The 27,347-nt window shown below is 44.4% G+C and overlaps 2 protein-coding genes across 3 annotated transcripts in view; one reads left to right on the forward strand and one right to left on the reverse strand.

Moving 5' to 3' along the window:
- Positions 1-13,347, forward strand: part of si:ch211-232b12.5 (zinc fingers and homeoboxes protein 3) — a 13,940-nt gene extending 593 nt beyond the window's left edge. The window contains 6 exon segments of the mRNA XM_034531886.1: positions 8,230-10,350; positions 10,353-10,617; positions 10,619-10,688; positions 10,691-10,825; positions 10,827-11,152; positions 11,743-13,347. Of these exon segments, the coding sequence (XP_034387777.1) occupies positions 8,427-10,350; positions 10,353-10,617; positions 10,619-10,688; positions 10,691-10,825; positions 10,827-11,152; positions 11,743-11,776 (2,754 nt within the window). The 5' untranslated portion in view covers positions 8,230-8,426 and the 3' untranslated portion in view covers positions 11,777-13,347.
- Positions 13,348-14,813: 1,466 nt separating this feature from the next.
- top1l (DNA topoisomerase I, like) lies at positions 14,814-26,825 on the reverse strand. 2 transcript variants are annotated; one of them, XR_004609492.1, is made up of 21 exons: positions 26,680-26,825; positions 26,181-26,205; positions 24,106-24,202; positions 23,876-23,984; positions 23,119-23,165; positions 22,917-23,009; positions 22,763-22,835; positions 22,503-22,591; positions 22,250-22,365; positions 22,033-22,154; positions 21,800-21,922; positions 21,224-21,411; positions 20,980-21,124; positions 20,519-20,662; positions 20,120-20,305; positions 19,959-20,027; positions 17,575-17,689; positions 17,256-17,382; positions 16,541-16,635; positions 16,289-16,438; positions 14,814-16,147 (listed from the first exon to the last, which is right to left on the reverse strand). XR_004609492.1 is itself a non-coding variant. In XM_034532773.1 (21 exons), the coding sequence occupies exons 1-21, from the start codon at positions 26,692-26,694 to the stop codon at positions 16,045-16,047; spliced, it is 2,241 nt and encodes a 746-aa protein (XP_034388664.1). In that variant the 5' UTR covers positions 26,695-26,812; the 3' UTR covers positions 14,814-16,044. The 2 variants fall into 2 exon arrangements, 1 of the variants encoding a protein (XP_034388664.1); XM_034532773.1 differs by having other exon boundaries at positions 17,246-17,382; positions 26,680-26,812.
- Between the last annotated feature and the right edge of the window lie 522 nt (positions 26,826-27,347).

Raw genomic sequence — 27,347 nt, forward strand, 5'->3', positions numbered from 1 at the left:
GGCGAGGCGCCGATCTCCCAAAAACTTGTTTACCGAAATTTAAGACTCGCCACTGAATATTGAATTTTCATCCGGTGCTGTAGTCAAGGCAGTTTTTATATGAAGTCGCCAATGTATAAAATGGCGACAGGAGGTGGAGGAGGAGGAGGGGGGAGGATTTTTTTTTTTTTGGGGGGGGGGGGGGGGGATATTCATTAAGGTTATAGAGTGCCAGATCGGCTTTTGGCAAGTGGGCTCCCGAGGCGGTGTGTTGCCCACAGCGCGCGACACCAGCGCAGTGGAGTGAAACGGGTTAACTCGCCAGTTTGTCACAGTTACAGCCAACAGGAGGGAGAGAGCCTCCGCCTGGCTGCGCGCCTTCTCCTCGCGCTATACAATGTGGCGTATCTGCTTATTTTATTGCACAACGCGCCGTGTTTTTTTGGGTTTTTTTGCCCCGCCGTGCGTGCGCGTGTGAGTGTGATTACAGTAGTGAGAGACTCCTGAACGCGCACAGTGCTGTAGAGCGGACTCCGAGACTTGGTTTTTAAAGAAACCATAAGGGTCCCCCCATAGGTGTCCAAACACGGCCAAGTATCGATTCTCATCCTCGATCGCTCACGAATACACATTTGTTCCACTTGCCGAGCTGAAAGGTTAAGGCCTGTGTTTCTATGCATAGGACTCTTTTTTTTCCTTTCATTTCCTCCTCTTCCTCCTGTCAAACATGTGCTGCTGCCCTACACACGCGCGCACGAACACACACACACACACACACGCACACACACATATATATATATTATATATATATAGATATATATATTTTAATATATTAATATAATATATATATATATACTGCTTATTTCAGGAACGCGCAGATATTTTAGCAAACTGTGGATTATCAGTTTTGTCAGTAAAAAAAAATAAATAATAAATTCAATAGTCACGTTTTCTATCTGTACATAAATATTGAGCCAGCTTTGAATGCCATGCGTCTCCCCCTGCCTTCAGGGGAGGGACCTCTCTGCTGACTAATGTTGCCTCTGACGGATCATGTGTGAGTGTCCACAACACAAGAGTCAACCCCATAATAGTCACGCAAGCAGCTATAGAAGGAAGCGTCGGTCTCGGTTTTTTTGGAACGCATTTGAATCCTCGCGAGCTCGTCACGTATAATGTGGGTCAGGGAACATGACTGTGCAACTCTTCTTCTGCCACTGAGGTTTTCCCCCTCAGAGAGAGAGAGAGAGAGAGAGAGAGAGAGAGAGAGAGAGAGAGAGAGAGAGAGAGAGAGAGAGAGCGAGAGAGAGAGAGAGAGGAGAGAGGAGAGAGAGAGAGAGAGAGAGAGAGAGAGAGAGAGAGAGAGAGAGAGAGAGAGAGAGAGAGAGAGAGAGAGAGAGAGGGGAGAGAGACGAGAGAGAGAGAGAGAGAGAGAGAGAGAGGAGAGAGAGAGAGAGAGAGAAGAGAGAGAGAGATCTGAGGAGAGTGACTCCCGAGTGTGGAGCAGAGAGTCCAGTAGATGACAGTTTATTTTCAGGCGTGTGTGATGACCGGCTAAACAAAAGGCAAATAAGCTCTCGGCGGTGCGGATCGTGGGCAGATCGGGTTCAGCCCCCGGCCCGGTGAGTTCAGTGTGTGTGGAGGATTTCACTCCGGCAGGACGCTTACACCGGGGGAATGTCAATTCCCTTTGTGGATCCCTGGGAACGCTCTTCCATCTCCCTTCTCGGAACTGCTCTAATGAGGCCAGGCATATTGCCTTTCATCCCTCACTCCCTGCAATTAGGCACAGCTCACAGTTTTCATTATGGCCACAGCAGAGTGTTTGTATACACAGACACAATGTGGTGGGCCAAGACTGCCCACTCTCCCCCCCCCCTTCCCCCCCCCTTCCCCCCATCGGCCTCTGCTCACGCCACCCCTCGTGTACCTGGAATACTGTACTTTTCAGGATTTGGTGTTCGGATTCCCAACAACACCGTGGATGTTTTCTTGTGCCTCCCACAACTCAAAATGAATCCCCCAGCCGGAGAATAACCGATTAAGGTCATATGGTGATGATTTGCAGATTTAGTTTACATGGAATGTAAAACATTCCTTGAGTTCGGAGAAGAAAATCCATTTAATCTAAGGCCCAGACGAGCTGTTTTCCAGCCGTTTTTTCTCTTTTTTTTAATGCAAACAAGCATTCGTGATGGCGGCGCACACCTCACGATCCTCACGAACCACAATGCCCATTCACCTATTTATCCCACCAGAAAAGGACGGTGTTTTATAGAGGTCCACTTTTTTTATTTGGGTCTTTCATCCCGCTTTGGTGTTGCTTTTGTCGTCGGGCCGATGCCGTATCGGAGCCCGGACCACTCAAAAGCCTCACTAAAACAGCATGTTTGCACAGTTCCAACCAAAAGAAACGCCCGAGCACTGAGAGGGTGGGGGGGGCGCGGGGTGGGGTGGGGTGTGGGGGCGAGTGGGGAAAAGAGCCCCTGCCACTTTCTCTATCCCATGCAAGAAAAGGTTTGGTCAGCGGGAGCTGGCATTTGCCAGGCTTTGGCAGTTATAGGAGGCTGTGATGTCAGCCATTTTAGGATGGACAGTACAATGTGCGGTGCGCCGCCATCTTTCTTCCTTTTCTTCATAAGTTCCCAAATGAATGCCTGTAGTCTTGGCTACAGAACTGAAGAAGTTATTCATCAAAAGTGATTTTAAAAGGGTGCGTGACTCAGACATTTTTTATTTTTTTTTCCTCTGCACACCATGGTTTATTTGTCTGTCATTCATCTGGGCCACATATAGAAGGGTTGGGAGAACAATGTACGATTACAACACTGAGCGTTCCCCTCTAACACAAAACAGGACCACGCAACAGCGATGCTCAGACGGGCAGAGTGCAGGAGGTGTGTGCTGTGGCGCCTCGGTCTCCTGGCCACCGCGCTCGTTTAGAGAGACAATAACACCGACTGGTACCGCTGCATGATTTATCTCATCAGGCGCGGCCGTACGCTTAAGAACTGGCTTGTTTTTTGTTGTTGTTTCTAATTGAGAGAGGACAAAAAGCCAAGTTATTGTTTCGGCCCCTTGCCCAAAGTTATCTGAAAGGGACTTGACCCATGAATGGACTTTTCAAAGATGGCTGGCAGAGCATGTGGATCAAGTTTGTCCTACATCGGATGCAGTCTGGGGAATTTAGTGTGTGAGCCTGTGTGTGTGTGTGTGTGTGTGTGTGTGTGTGTGTGTGTGTCTTGAGGTTGGTGGGTGTGGACAAGTGACTCCGCTGTGTTTGTGTGGTTTGGTGGGCAATGGGAAGAGAGGGGTTGCCATGGCGATGTTAACACATGAGTTGCACCACCGACTGGTCTCCCAGTGGACGAGGCTGCAGTCGTGGAGGTAAGGGGTGAGGGTGTGTGTGTGTGTGTGTGTGTGTGTGTGTGTGTGTGTGTGTGTGGAGGAAGACACGATGGCTGACAACACCTGCATCTCAGACATTCACACGCTCACACACACACACACACACACACACACAGCCATGTAGAATTAAGACGAGCCTGCAGTGGAGACGGGGGAGCACAGGCTGAGGGCACGGCACGTCTTCAGCTGGACAGGCGGTGAAGATGTGGCGCGTGCCGGATTAGCCCTGTGATGAGGACCCTGATGAGGCTGAATTGTTTTTCAGCACACGTAACACTAGAGCCCGACACTTATTCATGCCGGCAGGCTTACAGTGCCATTCACGCGCAAAGATGTCCCCAAACTGAAACCTGTCCACCCTCACTGTCAATAAAAAAAATAAAAAATGCCCACATTAGTCCAGCGTGGCGGTGTGATGGACACAGGAGACACCCAGACGGGCTAGAAACGGAACAATCACGGTTGGACAGTCAGCCGCCTGAAAGCTCCCAGCTCTGGATCACGTTTCCCTTTTTTATAAATGAGGCGCCATTGTTCCCAATCTCTTCTCTGTGCAAGACAGTAATTGCTCTCGGTCTCTGGCTTATATTTGGGTGTCCAGCTGATCCACTCACATGACATTAATCTATTTAATGGACATTTTGGTAGAAAAATGTTCTTGCTAAACTCGTTTATTTTTATTTTTTATCATTCAAATGTATCTGTCAGGAGTTCCCCCTCTCTGCCCCAATTCCCCAATGGACGTCAGGTCTTTATTTTTATTTTTTGCAGCACACTCTTCAAGGCAGCCGCGGATCACTGTCAAAGCAAATTACACGCAAAACAAATATTGTCACAAAGTGAGAGAATTTATGCCCCTATTTTTTTTTGTTGCATTTCTTCCTTCTCGATTGTCGCATCAAGAGACTCCTTCGCCAGTTATTCCTTTTTCAAAAGGGAAAATATTTACACAACGGTTGCCGGTGCTAAATGTTGCGGAGGTGAGGAGGGAGTGTGTGTGTCAGCGGGGAGGAATATTGAAACGGTTGAGCCTGTCACCATCATCAGTCATCCTCTCACTTCACTCCCAGTTTCGTCTTCCTTTGTCCTTCTTCCTCCTCCAGCCTCCACATCCTCATTCATGTGACAGGTGGCACAACAAAAAAACCACCAATCTCGGTTTAATGCCAACTGTAGGTGACCCAACAATCTGGGAGTGTCTGAATCAGTGGACTGTTTTGAATTAAATTTAAATGTTTTAGCAACCACTTTAAAGCTTCGCCTCCCTTTCCGCTCATTGTAGAATTGGGCATGTTTTTCAGGTTGTAATATTGTAATTACTGCAGCGGTTTATGGGGCGATGAAAGAGAATCCATGCTGCTTTCTTTCAATTGGTTTGCCGAAATGGGAGCGGCGCACTCAGCTGTTTGCCGTGGAAAAAGGGTAAAGAATATAATTAAATATTAATGAGATGTAAATATAATATTGTTATGGAAATGACAGTGTAGGAGCACATAGGGGGGGGGGGAGGCCCTCCTGTAAATCTTAAAGCTGCTATTAAATGAGGCGGAGCGTATAAATCCCATCAGAATTTAAACTAGCCTAATCCCATTTGTCTTGAAACGCTTGTTTTTGAAAAGTTGAATGGTTCAGGCGTGGTTTTAGCTCGCCGGACAAGACCCCCCCCCCCCCACCCCCTCCCTTGTGCTTAGCGCCTTTGAGCGTGGGGGTCCAGAAAGCACATCCGAGAGCTCCCCCCCACCGCCCCCCGGTCCGGCCCAGATGAAAAGAGTTCCCCCCCCCCCCGCCACAGATCCAGTGTCAGTGCGAGGACATACGACACACTTTGGGACGGCTCCCCGTCTGGGAAGCCCTCGTCTTGTCTGATTGCGCGTCCCGCTCGCCGGATGAAGCAGCCCCCCCCCCCCCCCGTTCTTTTTCATAGGTGACCTGATTCTTTATGTAACCTGTCTCAACTTTTTTTTTTTTGGCTCGTCTTGGGTTTTCTCATGCAGGAAGTGGGGTGTTTTGTCTGGAGGGGAGGGGGGGGGTAGCTTCTGCACGCCGTCGGTCTCACTTCAGATTGCCATCCCCTCCCCTCTGTGTGTGTGTGTGTGTGTGTGTGTGTATGTGTGTATATATGTATGTGTGAGAGACAGTCACCTGTCGTGGAATGAGTGACCAAGGCACTCATTCCAACAATTTATATTTCTGAAACGTCCCGACGAACAAAATGAATCTCTTTCCAGCTCAAACTAAGCCAGCACTGATTTGTCCTATAGCACAATGACATCTCTCAGACAGATGTTTCCGATGTGCACGACCACGTCTCTCTCCGCTGCGTGAAAAGCCGACTTCTAAATCCCCTCCGTTCAGCGGCACGAACTCGATGAGCGCCGTGTCCTCAGCACGGGTTAATGGAGTGTGCCGTCAGAGGATATCATGACCTCTCTGGCGGCACAACATACAGCACATGTCTGGATGCAGTGAACTGGGATTACTGCATAAGATGCTGGTGACCTAGTTTTTGTTGTCGTTTGTATTGTTTTAGTTTAGTTTAGTTTCTTTTGGAGAGCGACAGCCGTCAGTAGAAAGAAGGGAAGAAGAAGAAAAAGGGGTAAAAACAAGGCTAGTGTCTGGGATCGGCGTGTGCTGTGAGGCGAGTCATTTGAGGGTTTTAATTCTGGAACAAGTTCATCTTTTATTTACCGGCCAGCCGGCCGCCGTGAGCGTGCACGTGTGGGATGCAGTAAAACGAAGGTCTGTGAAAGTGCTCGTCACAAGGAAAGATGTCAGAATTATGAGAGATTGTTCTTTCTTTTGGAACAACTCTGACCGCAACAAGATGTTTGAGGCATGCGTGGATTTCAACAGAAACCAGGTTTCGGGTGTTTTGTTTTTTTCTCTCCCCCAGAACGATGAGCTCACTGGAGAAGGTAAAGCTTCAGCGATATGGATAGAAGGTGACGCGAGGAGACTGCTCCTCAGCCGCACATCAATGCTCCCCCGGTCTCGGAAAGGAAGACGAGTGATATCCAGAGGCTGTGTGTGTCAAAGGTTCACGCAGAGGCCAGAGAGTGCAGCGCTCCGTCTCCACACTTTGATATTCTTTTCCCCATCCGTTGTTTTATGCGTTATGTGTTTTTTATTTACCCCGTGTTCGAAGAATACAGAAAACAGCTGTCTCGCCATTGTCTCGTCCCACAAGCTTTGTTAAATATTTGTGGCTTCGGTGGAAGTTTTTTGGGGGGGGGTTTTTTCCACGACATAATGCGGAGAAGAAAGAGCAGAAATGTTGCAAGATTACAGAGGCCGTATCCGTCCTCACGACTGGAGTTTTATAGCCAGGGAAAGCTTGTGGATGTGGTTTTGCTAATGGATTTGTGCACCCAGTGATCTGGGGGTCGTGTTCGTATGCACGCATGCGACGCCACGCTGCTCGTTGAACATGTGAACGATGAAATCGTTTGTGTCGGCAGCTTGTAAAAAAAAAAAGGCTTCAATAGGTTTGCAATAACCTTATGAGAATGTTCCAGGCCCTTTTATTGTACTGTTGTTGTCTGACTGCTTGTTGGCTGACTGCTGGGACACACACACACACACACACACACACACACACACACACACACACGTCACCTGATTTCTCTTCTTGACACAACATTATGCCAGGAAGGTGCGCTGTAACGTCCAATGTAAAACACATGGCTCCCATCCAAGTGTGGCAGTAAAAAGCTCAATCTCTCCAGCAAAGTCATTTGACCTTCACATGTCTGCTTTACAATATCAAACCAAAGACAAACAAGACATCACCACCCCACGTCACCATGTATGATCTTATAAGATGGAGCGAAACATTTAAAACAACTATAGCTGTACTGGTTAGACTTGTTTAGAAAATGTTTTTTGGAGACAGACGCATACCTGTTTGCATATTTCTGCATATTTGTGGTTGCTGCAGACAATGTGGGACAGCTGGGTGAGGTTTGATACACCCGGCACTATCAATCATGAGTGGTTAAGTGCGTCCCACTCAATAGGTGCAAAGTCTCCAAAGTAGTCTGCGGATGATATTTTATTTTACTGATATCATTTCTTTCCTGGAGGGAGGCAGCTGGTGAGAAATAACACCGATTGAAACACAACGCATGTGACGTTAACTTCAGTCTCAGTGCCAAACTGTGTTATTATCACATGTTTAAGCTCTACTGCAAAAAATAAATCTGTGGACACTGTGCCTTCACTAATAAGACGAGCCAAAACATATGGCAACAGTGAACTAGACTGTCAGTTCTGATTTTCATGCTCCTTTTTTTTCTTCAGAATTCATTAAAAGCGACAGCTAGACAGAAGTCTGTGAATCAGAGTAAATAACCAGAACGCTGACAGGCTGCATTGATAGGAGTGTGTGGGCCTGGAGACCTAAGAGCTTTCCATTATCGTCATATATTTAGCGTTAAATATTTTTTCAACATTAATGTTCATGAACTCGAAAGCCATATTGAAAACGATAACGTGTGTCAAACGGGCAGGATACACTTTACTTCTCCCGGATATTGTAATTTATCGTTTTTCTTTTTTTTTTTCTTTTAAAGAAAAGCCCTCGGCTCTAAATAAACACCACCTACACTTATCACCCTGTATCTCCACCTCCACTTACAACCCTGTGGGCCTTTTTAGCTTCCTCTACATCCTGCTTACTAGAATATGAATGTTTTTAATTTTTTCCGAAAAAAAGAGACTATGAAACGTGTTTTTAATTTGAGTCATTTTCTTGTGTCCCACTGCCAGTTGTTCTGTAACGATTAAAGATTAAAGGCTGAGAGAGTCACATGTTTCTCTTTTTCTTGTGCTCTTTGCTCACAGGTTTCCTGGGAGCTGCTCAACTCGTCCATGTGACAGAAGTCCTGACGTGGCTGAGGGCATGAAGCAACACTGTGACATCACAGTGGCTGGTCCATGACACTAAACTCCATTCAACCCTCTCCACGCTCCACCCGCCCTCTGTTCTCATCACACCCAACAAGCAATCACTCGCTCTCCCATCTACACAGAGCTGCACAATGGCCAGCAAGAGGAAATCCACTGTACCCTGCATGATACCATCCAAATCCAAACATGTGCGTGAGGAAATCATACTGGGCTCGCTTCCAGAACTCCTACCAACAATCCCAGAAGACAGCATACTCAGCATCTCCGGAGGAGAGTCTGGCCATTTCTCTCACAGCTCCTCCAAATCCGATTGTGGCAGCGAGGTGCAGAAAGGAGGCGCATACAGCTGTCCAAAGTGCCGTTTCGAGTCCAGAGATCTAAACTACTTTTTGGATCACATGCACAATTGCCACTTAGACTTCAGGGCTCAGCCCACTTTCTACTGCCTGAACTGTGGGGTGTCAGTTGTCCGCTTTGAGGCTCTGGCTCTGCATAACGCTACTGCCCACCCTAAGATAATGGAGGGGTTGGTCACGGCCTCCCTAACTGTCAACAAGAGGGACGGAGTAACAACGGTGGAGCAAAGCCTCTTCACAGACAACGGAGACATCTACAAAGAATCTGGGATCTCCCTCACCAAAACCCCGATTGCAAAGATGATGAAAGCCAAGGGGGAACACAAAAAGATCGTGGTCTCTCACACCGTGGAGGTACGGAAGATAGACACGGTAAAGGATGTAGACCCCAGCATGCTGACAAATGTGCCTGAACTCCAAAACGGGGCTCTCAGTCTTTCTGGCGCCCCGGCTATGCCGAGGACCACTGTCGCTCATGTGATGAAGACGACAGTGCCCAACCAAGTCTTTCACCAGCACACTCCCTCCCTTTACTCCCCCCCTTCTTCTGGTTCCAATAAAGACCTTCCAAAGGTGATGATTCCTCTCAGCAGCATCCCCACCTATGATGCCGCCATGGACACCAGCAGCTTTCTCAAGACCTCCTTTGGCAAGTTCCCCTACCCGACCAAAGCCGAACTCTGCTACCTAACGGTAGTCTCAGAGTTCCCAGAAGAGCAGATCAAACTGTGGTTTACTGCCCAGAGGCTCAAGCAGGGCATAAGCTGGTCTCCTGAGGAGATCGAAGAGGCCAGGAGGAAGATGTTCAACACAGTGTTCCAGGGTGGAGCGCCCCAAAAGCAACCTGCTACGCAACGGCACGTGAATCACATCGTAACCCACCACACCGTCCACGGAGGCTCAAAAGGACCAAACTTTCAGATGGCCAAAGCACCCTACGGCACGATGAAAACCGGGCCCGGCAGAGTCGCGACCACACAGGCGAGCATGTCGACGAACCCGAATGTCACCCGGGTTTCGTATTCTACTCCAATCGTCCCCCCAAAGTTTCCATCCGTGGTCAGAACAGCACAGGTACTGACCAAGAATACTCGACCCACCGCGGAGCCGGAGAAGAGCAACGGCCTCGGCCCGGACATGGCTGGAAGCAGCGGTTGCATCAGTAGCACCAGCAGCAGTCGAAGCAGCAGTAGCAGCAGTAGTTGCAGTAGTAGCAGCAGCATTAGCAGCTATTCCGGCAGCAGTAACGGTGGCGAGACGGCCGCCAGGAAACTGGTGCACGACAGCAGCCCGACCAACAGGGTCAACAGCGTCGCCGCTTGCTCCGCCAACACAAGCAATAACGCCGAGCACTGCGCCGCCAACGCCAACAGGAAACCAAACGCCCAAAGCAACCGTTCGCCCATCGGATTGGAAGGTTCAAACGGTACCAAGAGTCAAGTGATCATCGACAACACCAGCAAATCCAACTTCACCTTCAACAATCACAACAGCATCAGTCCACAAGAGCAGGGCCACGCCGCGAAGCCTGACGACGAACGCACCAACAACATCCACAAGGCCACCAACAACAACAACAACAACAACAACAACAACAGCAGTATTAGCAATGACTACCCGAGTACTACCTGTAATGACAATGTCCCGAACCTGAACCACACCAGCAAATCCCCACCTGAAAGCACCAGCACTACTGTCATTGCAAAAGCAGCCCGTCTATTTTAATTGAGGGTAAATGCAACCAGGACTTTCCCATAAAGGGAATGTCCATCTTACAGCAACTCATCAAGGACGAGGACCCGTTTGCCGGGGACAGAAGCTGCCCGGAGCTGAAAATTGAGCCCATCAAGATCAACTTCAAGAGGGTGAAGCTGAATGAACCAGACACCACATGTGAGATTGTACGTCAAGATAATAAGTCTGAGATAACCGAGGTGTCTACTTCTCAGCCGTCTTTCTCGCCCCCTGGGCCAACAAGACCCCCAGCAGCTGCAGATCCTCCGGCAGGTTGTCTTCAACACCCGCTGGCCCGGCAGGTCAAGCAGTACGAGGACTTGAGCGTCCCAGACGGGCCTCCCGAAGCAGAGGTGGTGCGCTGGTTCAGCGACAGCCGGTACAGTCACAAGAACGGGCACCTGAAGTGGCTGGACGCCTATCAACGACCGCCCGCAGGTAACGGAGGACGCGAAGAGTCCCGGAGACGCTGGAGCCGAGTCCCCGAAGAACTCTCCGGTGGCCAAAATGAAACTTGTTGAGCAAGACATGAACAAGCACCTTGAAGGAGACGCGGGACTGAACTCAGGGCAGCGGGTTGTGTGGCAGGATTCATACTCGCCGCTGCTGGGTCTGATGGGGTCCGAGGGGATCGTCGAGCGAGGCCGAGCTGAGGAGTCAGCGCAGCCGGGAGTCCTGCAGGATCCCTGGTCAGAGAGCGCAGAGGACCACCAGCAGCCGGTGGCCAGTCAGTCACTCATTGAACAGAATGATGCCAATCAGGCCAGGTACTTCAGTCACAATGCTCAAATTACAACGTGTGATAAAAGCTCCCTAAAGTAAGATTCTCCCCTCCCTCGCAGTGCCTTGTGATAATTTACAAGCTTAGCGCCATTTAACAATCAAGACAACAAAGTCAGCTGGCGTGATAAAAGCATGACAGCTTGTTGTTTGTAGTGGTGATTGCGTGACGTACAGTAGAAAGGAGGCAGGAGAAGTGTGTACAGGTGCTCACGCTGAGTAGCTTATTCAGGCAATCAAAGGTCTGTGTTTAAGAAGCTATATTTAGATAAGTCGAAGTCTGGGCCGTTGAATTATAGATTGAGAGCGCATGCTAATATATGTGAATAAATCATGACGATTGTCTTTGGTGAGGTGGATTTCTAAGAGGCGAGTTCGCCCGTACACGGCATCTTTTTTTACAAGGCTCCCCTCCCCGAGAAGTGCCTCGCCTGTACAACAGTAATACGATACGATCTTTCATGCCACCGCCTCACGACTTGTGCATGTTGCGTTTGCGTGTTTCTGTGTCTGTGTGTGTGTGTGTGTGTGTGTTTGTGTGTGTGTGTGTGTGTGTGCGTGTGCGTGTTGCTGACAGGGATCGCCTGAGGATGGAGCTGCTGGAGGTGTGATGAAGAAGCAGGCCCAATCCCACCAGAGGAACGTGACGTTTAAAAAGGCTGGTTTGCTCCCCTGGCCGTGCTCTAAAAAAATAAAATAAAAAATAAAAAAAAGAGTGTTCATAATGACAGCAGATGTGATTGTAGCTGGACCGTTGGACTCTGACTGTAACTGTGAATACCCCTCCTCCTCCTCCTCTTCCATCACTTCCTGCCATCGTCAAAAAGAAAGAACTTCTCACCTTTGAGTCCTGTGATGTTTAAGCCTTTCATGCTTCTTTGTGGTCGTGTGGGGAGGGTGCACAATGAGGTCAGTACGAGGGATCAAAGAAAAGAACGAGAAGCGACGCACACTGACTGGAAAACTGACTTGAATGAGGGAAGATCGGATAGAATAGAACCGGGAGATATTGTCGTTGGGTCAGAGGGAGAAATATATATATGATTGAAACTGCACTAAAGAGGGTTTGTACCAACTGGACAAACAAACGATGTGTCAAGGAAACGTTGTTGTTGGCTTTGTGATATTTTTTACTTTTTTAGCAACCAGTACTTCAGCACTGCCTTGAATTTTACTTTTTCCGTTATTTTTTCATTTTTTTTTCAATTCTATTTACTCTTCTATAGTCACTGTAAGTCCAGATGCAATCAAACATGGTTTATTTAGATCTGTATAAATGTTGGTGATCACTTTGCAGTTCAGCTACACGCAAGAGACTATATACACACACACACACACAATGCACTAATGAAGACAGCAATGCTAAAAAAAACTAAAAAAAATAATCACTGCCCCACAGCAAAAGTATTGACCGCTCCGTCAGATCAATACACTACACTGCCCTGCAAGCTGGACAGAGAAGCCTGCCACGCTAACGTTGCCTTACTCAGCCCTGTCCGTGTGTTTTTATGACCCGTCTGTCCATCACCTTGCTTTCCAGCTACTGTGCTGTCCTAAAAAAAAAAAACTCAAAAAAAAAATACATGCCAGTGCATCAATGGTCACTGTTCGTCTATATCTGTGAGAAGAAAAAAAAAAAAAAAAAAAGATAAAAAATAATCTTGTGCTGCTTTCTGTACACTTGGAGATGTTTAACTTTAAGCTGTAATTGTATCAAATAGTGTCACTGGCTTAAAAAAAAAGAAGAAATGTTTAAAACAAAATTATCAATTTGATCCCGAGACACTGACAGAGTGAGATATTGTGCTAGCTAGAGAGCCAAATGAGGAGATCCGTGCTCTCCTCTGAATTTTCTTGTGTTTATATAAAACATAACTGTCACTACATGAATCCTATTAAGCTGCATCTTGTCGAGCTGCTAATAGCTAAGAACGGTGCTATACCTTCCAAAGTGAAATTGGAGGTTGATCTCCTACCAGCAGTGTATGCACTTGTGTCGAATGTTACAAATTTATTTTGGTTTGAGACAAATGGAATCTGGACTTACGGTGTCATGATCACTTAAAAGAAAAAAAGAAAAAAAAAAACACCTTTTATGAAATGGTCTGATCATAAAGCACTGTTGTATCATCCTTTCTACACTTCTGAATCTTTACAGAATAAACTGAATACTCACAAAGCAGTGACGTCTCATTACTGCGCGGCACCTTGCACCAGGAGTGAATATCAATTATGCCACGGACACATTTTAAGTTATTCAGCGTGATGAATGTGAGAGTAACATACCATGAACTCGTATTGGAGGAATGCACACAGCCCCACCTGCTGGTGAGCAGCTGACATTACAGCCGGTGCTGAATTACACCTCGACAGGCAATGGTTGCAAATGACCCATTTATCTTATCGGGAGGTATTTATCTGTACGTGTGTACGCAGACGGGGACCAGAACGCCCATCAATAGAAAGGCGCGTGCCGATCTCAATTATGAAGATCAAATGCATTTGTCAAGCAAATATGAGGACGCTGCGACTCGGACAAGACTGCCGTCTAAACTTGGGGTCCTTGTTTTTATGTCTGAGGAAAACGCATTAAAATGTTTATGGGTAAATCCCAAAAAACTAAAAATGCATAGTAAATGTACTTGTAGGGTTTTATTCATTTTCCAACCAACAATGAGCATAAAACTCACAAGAAAAGATCAAAGGCTATGACAAAAGATAAAACAGGAATAAGATGTTGACTTTATAGCAACTTACATCGATGTTCCTATCATACAAGTGGAATAAAATGAACTTGCTGGTTATTTTTAGGGAAACAGTTGAAACATATCCCCAAATGCCAGGAGACGTGATTGGCAGGACTCGAGTATGCAATTATTGAAAGACTGCATACACAATGAGGACCTTCTCTACTCACGGGGCCACCGTTGCTCCTCCAGAGGACTTAAAACGTGTCACTTATTTCTACTTTGTACTCTTAAAAAAAAAAAAGACTGCATATTTGATGTAATGAAAAAAAGTTAGCTACATTGAAATCCAGAATTTGAATATAAAACTACAATTATTTACCTTAAAAATACAAAGAAAATCGTTAAATTGTTAGTATGGACATAAACCTTTATAAAATGAGCTATATATTTAATTACATGTAATTGTTGTTATTTTATATGAATTTGAATGCAATTTAAGAAAGCAGGAAAAAAATATGTTATTAGGATAATACTTAAAGGAAATGTCCATAATTTGACAGTTTTATATATCATTTTCAAAAACAGAAAAAAAAAAAACTGTAAAAAGAGTTTTACATAAAATTAGGAATTCTTTTTACAGTGTAACATACAATTAACTCATATTGGAGGAATGCACACAGGTGAGCAGCTGACATTACAGCCGGTGCTGAATTACACCTCGACAGGCAATGGTTGCAAATGACCTAATTATCTTATAGAGGTATTTAGCTGTATAGAAATAGAAAGGTGTGCCGATCTCAATTATGAAGATCAAAATATGAGGACGCTGCAACTCGGTCTGCCGTCTAAACTTGGGGTCCTTGTTTTTATATCTGTGAGGAAAACACACCCTTCAGAATTGAAAACTTCCTAAAATGTTGCTGGGTAAATGCAAAAAAAAAAAGAAAAGAAATGCATAGTAAATGTACTTGTAGGGTTTTATTCATTTTCCAACCTACAATGAGCATAACACTCAAAAGAAAACAAGATCAAAGGCTATGACAAAAGATAAAACAGGAATAAGATGTTGTCTTTACAGCAACTTACATCGACTTTCCTATCATAAAAGTGGAATAAAATGAACCGATAAATTCACATTAAATGTTACATCATTTTATCCTGAATCTTTACACAATAAAAAGAAAATTAAAAACTGCCTAAAATTGTAACAGATTGGTGGTGATTTTTTTTTTTTTTTTTTTGGCAAAGTTAAAATCCCTCACATCCCCTTTTCTGGGAAGAAAACACTTTCTATTTAATGACTTTAAATACATTATCATAGCATTATCTTCAAGTAACAGATACGGGAGTTTCTTTTTCTGGGAGCAATTGTTAAATTAAAGTTGAAATCAGATGGAGACAGAGCTATGCGAGAGAGAGAGATTCAGAGGACGCTCGAGACTTAAAAAGGACACAAATGATTGGTTCACATTTACACTGTAGAAGAAGTCCCTGATGGAGGCTGTAAAACAACATATTCACATTCTGCTTGCTTAAGTAAATATTGACACGGTTTGCAGTGTGTTCCCCTTTCATGCTTAACAATTCAACATTAGTCCAGTTTAAAATATTCAATCAATTCCATGGCCGGGCCCCTCATACACACACATGCACACAACTCAAAACTCAGATTTCCTCAAAAAGGCGCGTGGGTGTAGTTAAGGAACTCATTTGATTCAACTTTGTCTATCAAAATATAGAATTCATTAATAATACATGGGGAGGGCTAAAATACAGAGCAAGTGAACAGAGAAAATAAAAATGTTACAAAGCTTCTTTTTTTTTGTGTGTGTGTTTTGTTTTTTTTGCCGAGTACAGTAGCAATAAGACCACAGAGTTCAAAGTTCAGGCAAAGTCGAGTGTCGCAGCCGAGGAGAGACGAACGGTAAAAAGGTCTTCCGATTACTGGGACCACGCCGTGACGCTCAGGTGTGGGTATAGTTCAGCCTCGATGCCCGATCCCAGTCAGATCAGATGTGTAAGACTACCCACAACCCCCTGCGGCCACTTCGTTACGGCGTCAAACTGTCTGAAATTCCTGATCGGGTCTGGCCATCGAGCAAAATTCAGTTAAGCTAAAAAAAAATAAAAAAAAACAAGTATCCGATAAAAAAAAAAAGTGTGTCATAGTTAAAACCACAAATTGGGATTTAAAATTCAAAGTCATCCTCCGCCATGTCGATGGCCCAGGCGAACTTCTCACGCTGGGTTTTGTTGTAGATCTTCTCCACGGGAATGCTCCACTTCTTACACCTAGATACAAAATCAGGACGGGCACAGTTCATTTTTTTATTTTTTAAAAGCACAGCGCTCCTCCATTACGTGTTAAATTATGTGCGAAAAGTCAACCGCGATGCGAAAGAGAGGCAAAAATAAATGAGTGTATCGTCTCACCAAGCCACAGAGATGCGAGGGTCAAGATAGTTGAGCTTGGACGTGCCGAGAGCGATCTGCTTGTTCTCCTCCCGATCGGTTGCCTGCACCTCCAGCTTCATCAGCTGCTCTTCTGTCCTCTCGACCGCCTTCTTCCTGGTCTCCACGGTCCTACAGGGGAGCCGAGCGGCACGCGGCCGGTGAAAGGGGGTCGACCTCGGAGACGGAGATTAGTCTACAGAAAACATTTGAGGTGTAGGGGGGACGACTTACTTTTTGGATTTTTCATCTCTCCGTACTTTGGCGTCGGCCTTGGAGCTCTTCAGTTCCCTCTTGGCGTCAGAGAGCTGGTCCCTTTTAGTATCAATCTAAGAAAAATAAAAGGGATTAGTTTAAAAAAAATGAAATGCTGATTAGCCGATTACTTAAAAATCAAATAGGCCCATGAATGTCTACAATAACAATCTGATAAATTCAAAGCAGACAGTTATTGATAATTATTTTCTAGATTAAAATAAATTGGTTTAATAAAAATAGTGAAATATTTCCATCATCTTGGTCCAAACTCAAAGATATTCCGTTTATTATGATATAGTTAAGACTTAAGCCATTTTTACGTGAAAAATGCTTCATGGCTGATTGATTATAGTTTGATAAAAAAGGTGCATCTCTGTGGCTCACTGGGTAGGGCCTTGACCCTGGGCCGGGGGTTAGAGTCCAGCCAGAGGCTCTTTGCAGCATCCCAATTCCCTCTCCTGTTTGTCTCTCACGATAAAATAAAGCCTGTCAAAATGAATTTCAAGTATCTGAATTCCCCCCCCCTCTCTCAACATGCCTGGCTACTGTGATAGACAATATATTTGACCCATTTCCCGTCGGCGCATTGATGCAATGAACAAAATTCAAGCATTTGGTGATATAAAACACACACACACACGAGACGGAGACAAAAGTGAGCGTCAGAAAGTATTCAAAAACACATGTTAACCTTAGCTGCAGGTTCTGCATCGACTTCTCAAACGTCTTTGGTGGAGCCCGCTGATGGTTACACAGGATGGCCACAGCCCGGTTGGCCCGGTTGTAGGACAAGATCTTGGCTGGAAGGTTCTCTTCCGCTAGAGAGAGAGACGGAGAGTATGAGTTGTCTGTACGCATGTTGATTCATTGTGCATAAGAAAGGCCTTTTGTGCAATCTAAACAAAGCACCACAGATGTACGATGTAGTTTACGCCAGCCATTCGTCTAAATTAAGCTGGATTCTAGTGAAAGTGTGGTTTTATATCCTTCGGCTGCAGGCGGAGACGTACCACTTGTGAGCTGCTTCAGCTGTTGTTGCAGGGTGATGGAGGCGTTGTAGGTACGGAAGACTTTGGCCGTCAGTCCGTCCATCAGCTCCTGAAGGTGCTTGTTCAGAACAGAAGTCTAGGGGAGAAACAATTAGACAATGAAACTGGTTGGTTGCTAAAAAGAGACACCAGGGCCCTGTACTACAAAGCAAGTTCAAAAATACCCTGGGTATCTTCATCTTATCTGACTTGATTCTCCCCAACAACCGTAATTCCTACGACAATCACCAACCCGGTAAAACAACCCAGCTTTTCTCAATCCGACGGCACACTTCACATAGAAAGGGGGCGGCGGCGTTTGCAGCAAACGACCAATCGCAAACATGGACAAGTCTGCTGTCGGCAGAGCAAACTATAACTTCCCCGACTTTGTATAATATTAAAAACACAAAATGGAGCTTACAAACTCAGGAAGACTTGAACTTCAAGGGGGCGGGGCTTAGTATATTACTCAGCAGTTAGTGGGCCAATCACAAAACTCTCAGGATGTTTATAACAGTACCTGGAACATACCTCGTCATTCAAATTGTGCAACTTTTTTATTTATTTTTTAAACCAAAAAAACAAGCATGTCACAGACTATTTATCAGTTTTTCTAATCAATAAAAAAAATGTGCAGGATATGTGAACCTATTTTGAGATTGCTCAATAGGGGGTTGCCTCCATTTCCAAACATGAGCACGGGCCAGGAGAAAGATATGGCGGCCGAATTGACAGCTTGTCCAAACATCACCAAACTTGCCGGTTATTTTTAGGGAAGCTGTTGAAACATATTCCCAAACACCAAGAGACATGATTGGCAGGACTCGAGTATGCAATTCTTGAAAGACGGCATACATAATAATGATAATTATAAATGATAGTGTGATTGGTTCTTAAGACAGCATTAAACCATCTGAAGTGACTTTGCTCAGCTTTGTGAAGCCTGAAACCCGCTAAATAAAAAAAAAAATAAAATATATATATATATATATATATATATATATATATATTTTTTTTTTAAAAAAGAGTCTGAACACACAATGGCCATTTGTGTCTACATTTACTTTTGTGTATTCTGTTAAGTTAATGTGCAACTTGGATGTATTCTTATAGAATTGATACTGTATTCATCCCTTTGGGGAAAATATACAGAGTGTATGACAAGTTTAGCCTCCCAGCTGCAACTCTGGAGGTGTGACATGGACTTTTGAGCAAATAAACAAACAGCATGAATATAAAAACATAATTCAAAGCAGTGAGTAGGTTTACTTTTATAACTCATCGCCCAGAGCATACAACAAAGTGTCTGTAGCAAAGTAAAACAAAGCAATGCAGACACGGCAACATAAGTGAAAATATGATAATTAATATATAAATATATATACACAGTTTTTTGCAGTTATAATAAAGTAATATTTAGTCTGTTAATGTTTTTTTTTTTTTTTTTTAAATATACCTCACCAAGAAATATAGACTAATGCAGACTTCTGGAAATGATCCATCTTTTCATAAATGTTGACTTTACAGCGGCATCGGAAGACGTGACTTACTGCTTTGAATCATGAGCAGATTGTTTGTGTGCGTCCATCTCACAACACCGTGGTTGCAGCTGAAAGAAAGATGCTCAAATATTGCCCTACACGCCATAGAAATACGACTGAGTCACATCAATTAAAATGGAACACCCAAACGGTATTATGGTCAGAGCTACTCGTGCTCCAGATGGGGCAGAGATATCACAAGCCTATTCATTTAAAGCATTCCTGCAGGTTAGCCATTTGTGCCAGCTGTCCTTTCTGCATTTGGCAGTTTCATCCGCGTTGCTTTTAGCCCGCAGGATGAATTTCACTTCTTTGTATTTGTGTGGAATATTATCTCAAGACACGCGAAGGTTAAAGCTGCATTAGCATTCTGAACATGCACATAGTAGCAAACTATTTGCCATGTAAAGATAGTGAAGTAATGAAATCCCCGTGTGTTGTTATCCTAGAGCCTCCTTTATATAGCCAGACCAGCAGCGCATGCTTTTAGTGCACACGAGCGCGCCCCACTGGTTAGCTCCTGGCTGCTTGTCGTGGAAGCACTCGAACTACCGTGTGGTTTTCCCTCAGGTAAACTCAGCTGGCTCTGTAAACACTTTCCCCGTAGTTCACACCGTCATAAACATCGTCCCCGAGCCACCAGCTGGCCGTCGGCACGTAGAGGCAATCGAAAAGCTCCCAATCTCGGAGTAGCATCTTTAAACCTGAAGTCACCACCCCGAACCTTGAATCCTGCTTTGTAGTACAACCCTCTGGTGTTTTAGAAACCCTCTTCTCAAATAAACATTATGCAAAAAAAAGTGACATTTTCATTTTGCTTACATTCAGGCGATCAAACAGGTCGTCATCAGTGTCCTTGTTCTCCATAAACAACTGAAGGTTCTTAAATACCTAGAGGGGAAAAAAGAGAAAAGCAGAACACACATGAATACAAAAGCAAAGTTTGCATCCTCAAAACAAAAACACTGGTTTCCAGTTCTTACCCGTTTCTCCACAGGGACTTTGTTGTAGTAGCGAATGGAGTCCTTACCGAGGAAGTCAAACTCCACCACAAACTCTTGACCATCGTTCTCTGGATAGAGTTTGATGTGTTCGACTCTCAGCGAGCAGCAGCCCACCGTGTCTGCGGTTTCTCCTTCCTCCTTCTCGTTGCCCGCTCTCAGAGCCAGCTAGAGTGCATCAGGACAGCTGGATTAAAGTCGGCTTACAGAGACAATGCCCTCAGTGGCTCGTGTTTAGGAACCCGCCTGCTAAACCCAGCACTTAGTCATTGTTCATAAAAACTATTTCACAACATTTCACTCCCAAAAGATTTAAACACTATGTGAGGTATAGAGTACAGCGAGCCAGTCATCATTTTTAATTTGCACGATGCGCCTCACCTTGTCGATAAAGTAGAGTGCCACGGCCCGTTGCCTGATCCGCATCTCCTTAGACTTCCAGTCCTCGCGGTACTGGGTTCTGATGCGGTCCACGCATTTCTTCAGCTGACGAGCGGTTTCATACTTCTGCCAGTCCTTCTCTCCCTGCAGGCAAAAAAAGTTCAAACTAAATTTAGAAAACGAATGAATTAGACGGGGCTGTGTTTCAGCGTCAACATGCAGTCGTATGAACACACATTAAATTAGTGGGTTTTTGCACAGTACAGCCTGTCATGTGGAGCAAAATGTATTTTTAAAAACGGATTTAAAAAAAAAAAAGCCTTGAAAAGTAACAATGAAACATTAACAGATAATGGGGATGAAGTTGCCATGATATGTAGGCATTAAGCCCACACAGAAGGATGACCCAAACACTTTTAAACAGAGGGTACAACTCCTTGCTGTGCAGCCCGTCGGCCTACCTTGATCCTTGAGCTGGGGTTCAGCATGATGTATTTGATCGAGCCTTGAATGTTCTCCGTCCACGACACCAGCCAAGTGACCTTGTTGTCATGACGAACCTCTTTCCACTTAGTGCCTGGAGGAGGCTCTGGGTGCTTGGAGTCCCTGTGAGCAGCGCATGAATAAAACATTTCATCGTTATGCTCGATAAAAAAAAACATCCGTTCACCGGCATCGGAAACTCAAAACAAAAAAGAAACTGACTTGCTGCAGTTGACGATGATATCTTTAGGCCTGATGCGCCGTTTGAGCATGCCCATTTTTGGATGGTCTCCCCGGCCGCGGAACAGGCCCGGGGGCTCGATGCGAAAGTTAGCAATACGTTCCCTGTGGTTGTCCATGATGCAGAAGCCGTAAAGCTGTAAGAGCCGCTCGTTCTCCTCCTTGATTTTCTACAAGAGGAAAGGAAACAAAAAAACACATCTTTCTTGTTAAGAGTCAAGAATTTGAAGTGTTTTTGTAAAAAGGCCGCCCACTCTGCCTCATTTGCACGTTCATATTTTTAATTTAGATACTTATTCCAGGTAGTGCATTTGAATAAGAACCTTACTTGACAAGCACTGCCAATAGTAGTTTTTATAACTGATTTCAGATCCTCATCACAAAAACATTTGGATCAGGGTTGACTTAGACAAAGGGGCTACCTAGCATTTTATCACTTATTCAACAACTATGGAATTAAACAAAAGGTAACACAGGTTACCTTGTTGGCCCATTGTCCTGTATGGCTGGTTGATATATTGGCCTTTCCCCTAGTTTTGATACAATGTAACTCTTTACCAGTTTGGCATCCTTTGACATGGCCTTCCTGGCTTCAGACTGGGCCTTGAAGTAGTCACTCATCTCGGTGAAGTCACACTTCTTCAGATCTGTCAACTTAGTCTTCTCCTCTGCAGACATTTCCTGCATTTGCAAAAACACGGTACGCTCAAAACACAGAAATATTTGAACAGTCAGACTCTACTAATGTCACAAAAGCTGTCATTTTATTTACAAGCGCCTTTCCTTCCTACCTTCCTCCAATCTTTAAAGAAGTTTTTGCGGAAGATATCCTTTGAGGTGTACTCGTGGTCCAGCATTTTGGCAAAAAACGTGGCCACCTCTTCTGCCTCTGGCCGCAGCTTCATGTGCTTACCTAAAATGTTAAATAAATAAAGTGTGTTTTGTTCTCCACAGACATGATTCAACAGTATAGTATTTGACTGACTCCATTGGGAACTACAATCTTACCATCATAGAAAAATTTGACCTGGCTCGGAAGAGGCTCGTACGGTGGTGCAAAAACAGGTCCTTTGTGTTCCAGAAACTTCCATTTGGAGCCGTCTGTGTATCTCTCTTCCTCCCACCTGGAATTAACCAAATAATCCAATAAGGAGTTTGAATATACCGGATAAAAACAAAACATTACTCAATCCAACAACACTGGCTGCACCCCCGCATCGATAGGCATGTAGGTATCGTTCAGCTGGCATGAGTAACTCACCATTTCCACTTCTCCTCTGGCTCTTTCTTTGCTTTCTTTTTTCCATCAGCGACTGCTCTTTTGTTTTTTGTCTTTTTGGGCTTAATATCCTTTAAAGAAAAGACAGAGAATCCAAGTTATTTTGCTCACATGTTGGCACAAATAATGTCAGTATCAGCAACGCAACAGACCAACACATGCGCCTCTCCAGTTGTGTTTTGCCGAACAGGAGTAATGAGGCTTCTTTTCATTGTTTTACATAAAAAAAAAACAACGCTTACCTCCTCCTCTGGTTTCCTTTTCTTGACCTTCTTGTCGTTTTCAATCTTAACTTTTTTGGGCTTGAAATCAGAGCTGAAAAACGAAGTGCGTTAGAAGTTTGGTCACAGAAAACTTTACAAAATACCTCAACCCTCCGACACAAAGGCCACTCACTCAATATCGTCATCCCGTTCTCTTTTTAGAGACTTCTCATTTTTAGGAGAGTGGTAAAAATTATCCTCAGGCTCGGACTTCACTGCTGGAGGGCTGCAAAAACAACAAAAAACATTCTAAAATCAGAAATGGCTTCATATAAAAATACATCCGATGGTAGATGTAAATGTAGTTCTTAGATCAATATTAAAAACATACATACCTGGCAAAGCCATTCTCCTTTTTGACTTTTCCATCAAGGGTCTTTATCTGAAAGTTGCACACAAAAGTTGTTTAGGGAAAAAAAAAAAAAAACCTTGTAAAACAGACATGGCAAATGATACGTCTGCATAATGAAAGCTTAATCAAAGTCCAGTTGTTAAATACTGGAATCGTAGTACTTTCTGCATAAGACAGTTGGTTAGTTCCGAGCGGTAGAAGCTAATGTCCAGACCTTTGAACCTGTAAGTCGACTAAAACAGAATATTGAGTTGACAATTCGGTCTCAGAAAAAGCAGCAAGAGCATCTAAATTGTTTTGCTGCTTTGGATTCAAAATACATTGTACAGAAGTATAAGAATGTGTCCGATATTATATAGACTGCATTGTATATTTGTAAACATGTTTGCTGCTGCTTCGCGAAAATTGCCCCAGGGGATGAATAAAGTAATATCTAATCCAGTTGCCCTCAGCCTATTGAGTAATTATTTATCCAGGAAAAAAAGGGAAAAAAAAGTGTCACATATGCAGCGATTCAATGCCTATCCATGTTTTTGATCATATGTCCTGAATGAACATATTTATCAAATATTTCATAATGGAAACGGGTGGGAAATAAGTGCATGTTGTACATGGCAAGTCAGGTGCACGTGTATCATGTGACAGCTTCATATTGCAGAATGAGTCATACTAAACCCTAAAATCATAACATGCACAACCACATGTGCGATCCTCCATGAATTATGTGCACGGTAAGTCACCTTCTTCTCCTTGTGCTTGTCCTTGTATTTGTCTGCGCTGCCATCTTTGTGCTTCATCTTCTCCTTCTCCTTGTCTCTGTATTTTTTGTCAGTGGCGTCCTTGTGATCGCTTGAGTTAAAGAACAAATAAAACAAAATGTAATACAATACAAAAAAATACTGCCATGATCAAGTGGTATGTCATATCCACGTTGAGCAACTGTACCACCAGAAACATGCACACACCATACCTGTTGGCATGCTTTGTTTTTTCCCGTTCCTTATCCTTTTTGTGGTCCTTGTGTTTGTGTTCCTTCTCTTTGTACTTTTCTTTATGCTTGTGAGAGTCTGAGAAGAAAACAGGGTCACGTTCAAGAGTGAAAGACATTGACTGTAACAACAGATTGAAGAACTGGTAGGATTGGTGTGTTCCTATATTTTAGGTACAATATACATCTAATGACTACACACAGACACATGACTAACAGAGAAACACAAGCTCAACAAAAAACTTGGGCAGAACTAAGTTCCCCCTCCAAGTAGACAGACAATGTATCACACAGTAGCACAGCACCACCTACTGTCCATACACGCCTCATTGTTTATGAGAAGATATGAAACAGACAGGTTGAAACAAGTCGGTGAAGAAAATCATCTTTTCAACCTCTTTAAATTTGTAAACGCCACAGCTTGGGGAAATTAATTGTTTTAGGGAGGTAATAATGGCAATCTTTAAAATCCAAAAAGGGTAAACACTCAAACGTCAACACCAAATCAAGTCTACATGCTTTAGGGTACGCATGACCAGCTGTAGACCTGGTCAGGAGCACAGCTGACAGCCTTGTCTAGGAACAGGTCCTAAAAATAATGTGTCCATAATGTTCCTCGTGTACGCAGGTGTCGAACAAACCAATAGCACACATGTTCAAGCTGAAATTCTTTGATCAGAGTGATTTGAGCATAAAAGAATCGCTAAGCCAAAGACAGACTTGGAGCTTTGTGTCGTCCTCGCAGAGAGAAAGCAAATCATTTTAATACAACTTCAATGAATGGGAGCATTTGCACTAGCGGTACACACTGACGCATTTTGAGCAACACCTGACAGTTCACAGATAAAACAGGTCGACTGATGTGATTGACTAGCAGATGAGTTGTGCTAAACCTTCATGTATGCATAAAGTACAATGTGTGCTGGTAAATGGTTCAAATGTGCTGACAAAGACATCTTTAAGATGCTCTTTAAAAAGCCAACATTGGTAGATAACGGTATGAAGTTAGACAGTCTAGTATGACAGGAATCAATATCACTTTGTCAAATACAAGTCAAGTGAAGTCTGTCAGTCAAGTGTCGCCCCATTGCTGATGAATAAGTGGACCATTAAAGACGTGTAGATGATTTTAAGCATTCCAGATGCATAGAGAAGTAAATCTCAGATCAATAACTGGTATGTGGCTGAATGACAGCTGAACCAGACAGTTCATATTTTGCCCACAGTAGTTAAGTGTTTACCATAGAAAAACATTAGTCCTGCTTAACTGGACTTAATGAAAACCCACTTAGTTTTATTGGTATAGATATGAGTGGTGACCACCTTGTATGCTTGATACAGGTTTATTGAAAAATAGCATGAGATATTACCAAACAAAAAAAGCACCTCTTAAGATGGGCAAGCTGCTGAAATAAACTAATACGTCGTCTTAACTTGTGTGATGACTTCAAGCTGTCGACGTGATGCGTTGACAGTTAAATGAGTCTCCAACTTAAAACGGTTGACTTTCTCTTTTAAATAAAAAAAAAGATAACGTAAGCTATTAAAAAAAAAAGAGAAGCGTTCAGTCGTGTATTAAAACCAGACTTCTTGGTCACTACGTGAGGTCTCAATGAAGCGATAAGCCTTCGCAGTGCTCCTCAAACACAGCCGGCTCCACTTCACAGTCCGGGTTCAGCTTGCAGTAGTCAGGCCGCTACACCGAAAAAAAGAAAATGGCGCAGAGACTAAGTCCTCAACCCCCAAACCCTCACTTTCAGGTGAGAATTATGACACTTAAAGCCAACCATAAATACGTTATAACGCAATGAACTGATAAAACACCTCTAGGTGTGTACCAATAATGATTTGCATCGAGAAAATACCGACGGGAAAAGCTTTTATTAGACCTCCCTTTTGAACAATAGGCGCTTGAGAGTGAGACAGAGGACTTAGTCTCTGGACGCCATTTCTGTCCTCTACCGAGAACTACCGTAACATCGGCGCAGTGAAGACATGTCAGAATCCGAGGAAACACATCCCCTGTAACCCGCTTGCTTTGTGTCACACACACTTACCATTGAAACGAGAGCCACAGTCGATCTGAAAGAAAACCACAAACAGACCGGTGTTAAATATCGTGGTGGCTAACTAACTTTGAACTTGTCTGGATAGCAACGGGAGTTTGTTAGCTGCCATGCTAGCTCCGCTAGCTCGGTCCGCTGGCTCTCAGCGCTGCTACTCGGCGGCTGACACCGACGCCGCTGCGGCTAACGTCGGCTACAGCTAACGACCCATTAAAATGTGGCGTTCGCCCACTTTAACCCCCGGAGTTGAAGCCCAGCCACTCAAACCCCCGACCCTAACCGGACAGCCCCCTCTACCTCACACAACGAACACAAACGCGACGTGTCAGAAAGCGGTTAACAACAAAATGAGTTGGCGTAACGTTACAAACACACTGGGCTAACGCGCGCTAGCAGCCACTGTCTACAGTTAGCCAAGTTATCTTGACCCACCGAGCACATGAAATGGTAGCAGTACATTGTAACCGTCCGTCACCAGACGTGGCATTACCTGGTCCCCACTCATTTCCTACGTGTTGTTTGATTGAAACGAATCAGAAAACGAGTAACGTGTAGGGATACCACACGCCGGCGAGGAGATGCAGGCAGAATGAAGAAAAGACACAGTTGTGTAAGAGATTTAAGTCCCGATTGTGCACTACTGCGCATGCGCCACCGGTTTAAATGGTGGAGAGCAGCGTGGCTCCTCCTCTCGATAAAACGTGTTGCTCTTTAGGCCCCACGATGGTCACACACGGTCCTCCCGGAGTGAGTGATGCACATGCACCGGGAGCAGAGGCTGCTCCAGGGGCTCAGTGCTCTTCTGCTTTGATGTTTGTATTCACTGGATCTGATGAGTGGCTGAGAGCGAAAGGAACAAGCAGCTCTTTGTGCAAACTATTAGTAATAGTAACAACATTCATATCATTATCATGCCTGATAATCACGTCCTTTCAGATACCGTGTATATATATGTATGCCCATATGTCATTGAGTGATCGTGCATGTCAAACAATACATGTTGTAGTGATTTCAAACACGTGTAGGACGTAACAGGCAGGAGCCGCCTTGCCCTCTGCAACCAACTGGACCAACAGGCCCATCACATAACTCAAAGAGAAAGACTGTAGTTGAGGGAATTGGATTTCAAAGGTGTGGTTCAGAATATTAAACAGAAAT

This window comes from Cyclopterus lumpus, chromosome 5, assembly GCF_009769545.1.
Source record: "Cyclopterus lumpus isolate fCycLum1 chromosome 5, fCycLum1.pri, whole genome shotgun sequence".
Taxonomy (NCBI): Eukaryota; Metazoa; Chordata; class Actinopteri; order Perciformes; family Cyclopteridae; genus Cyclopterus; species Cyclopterus lumpus.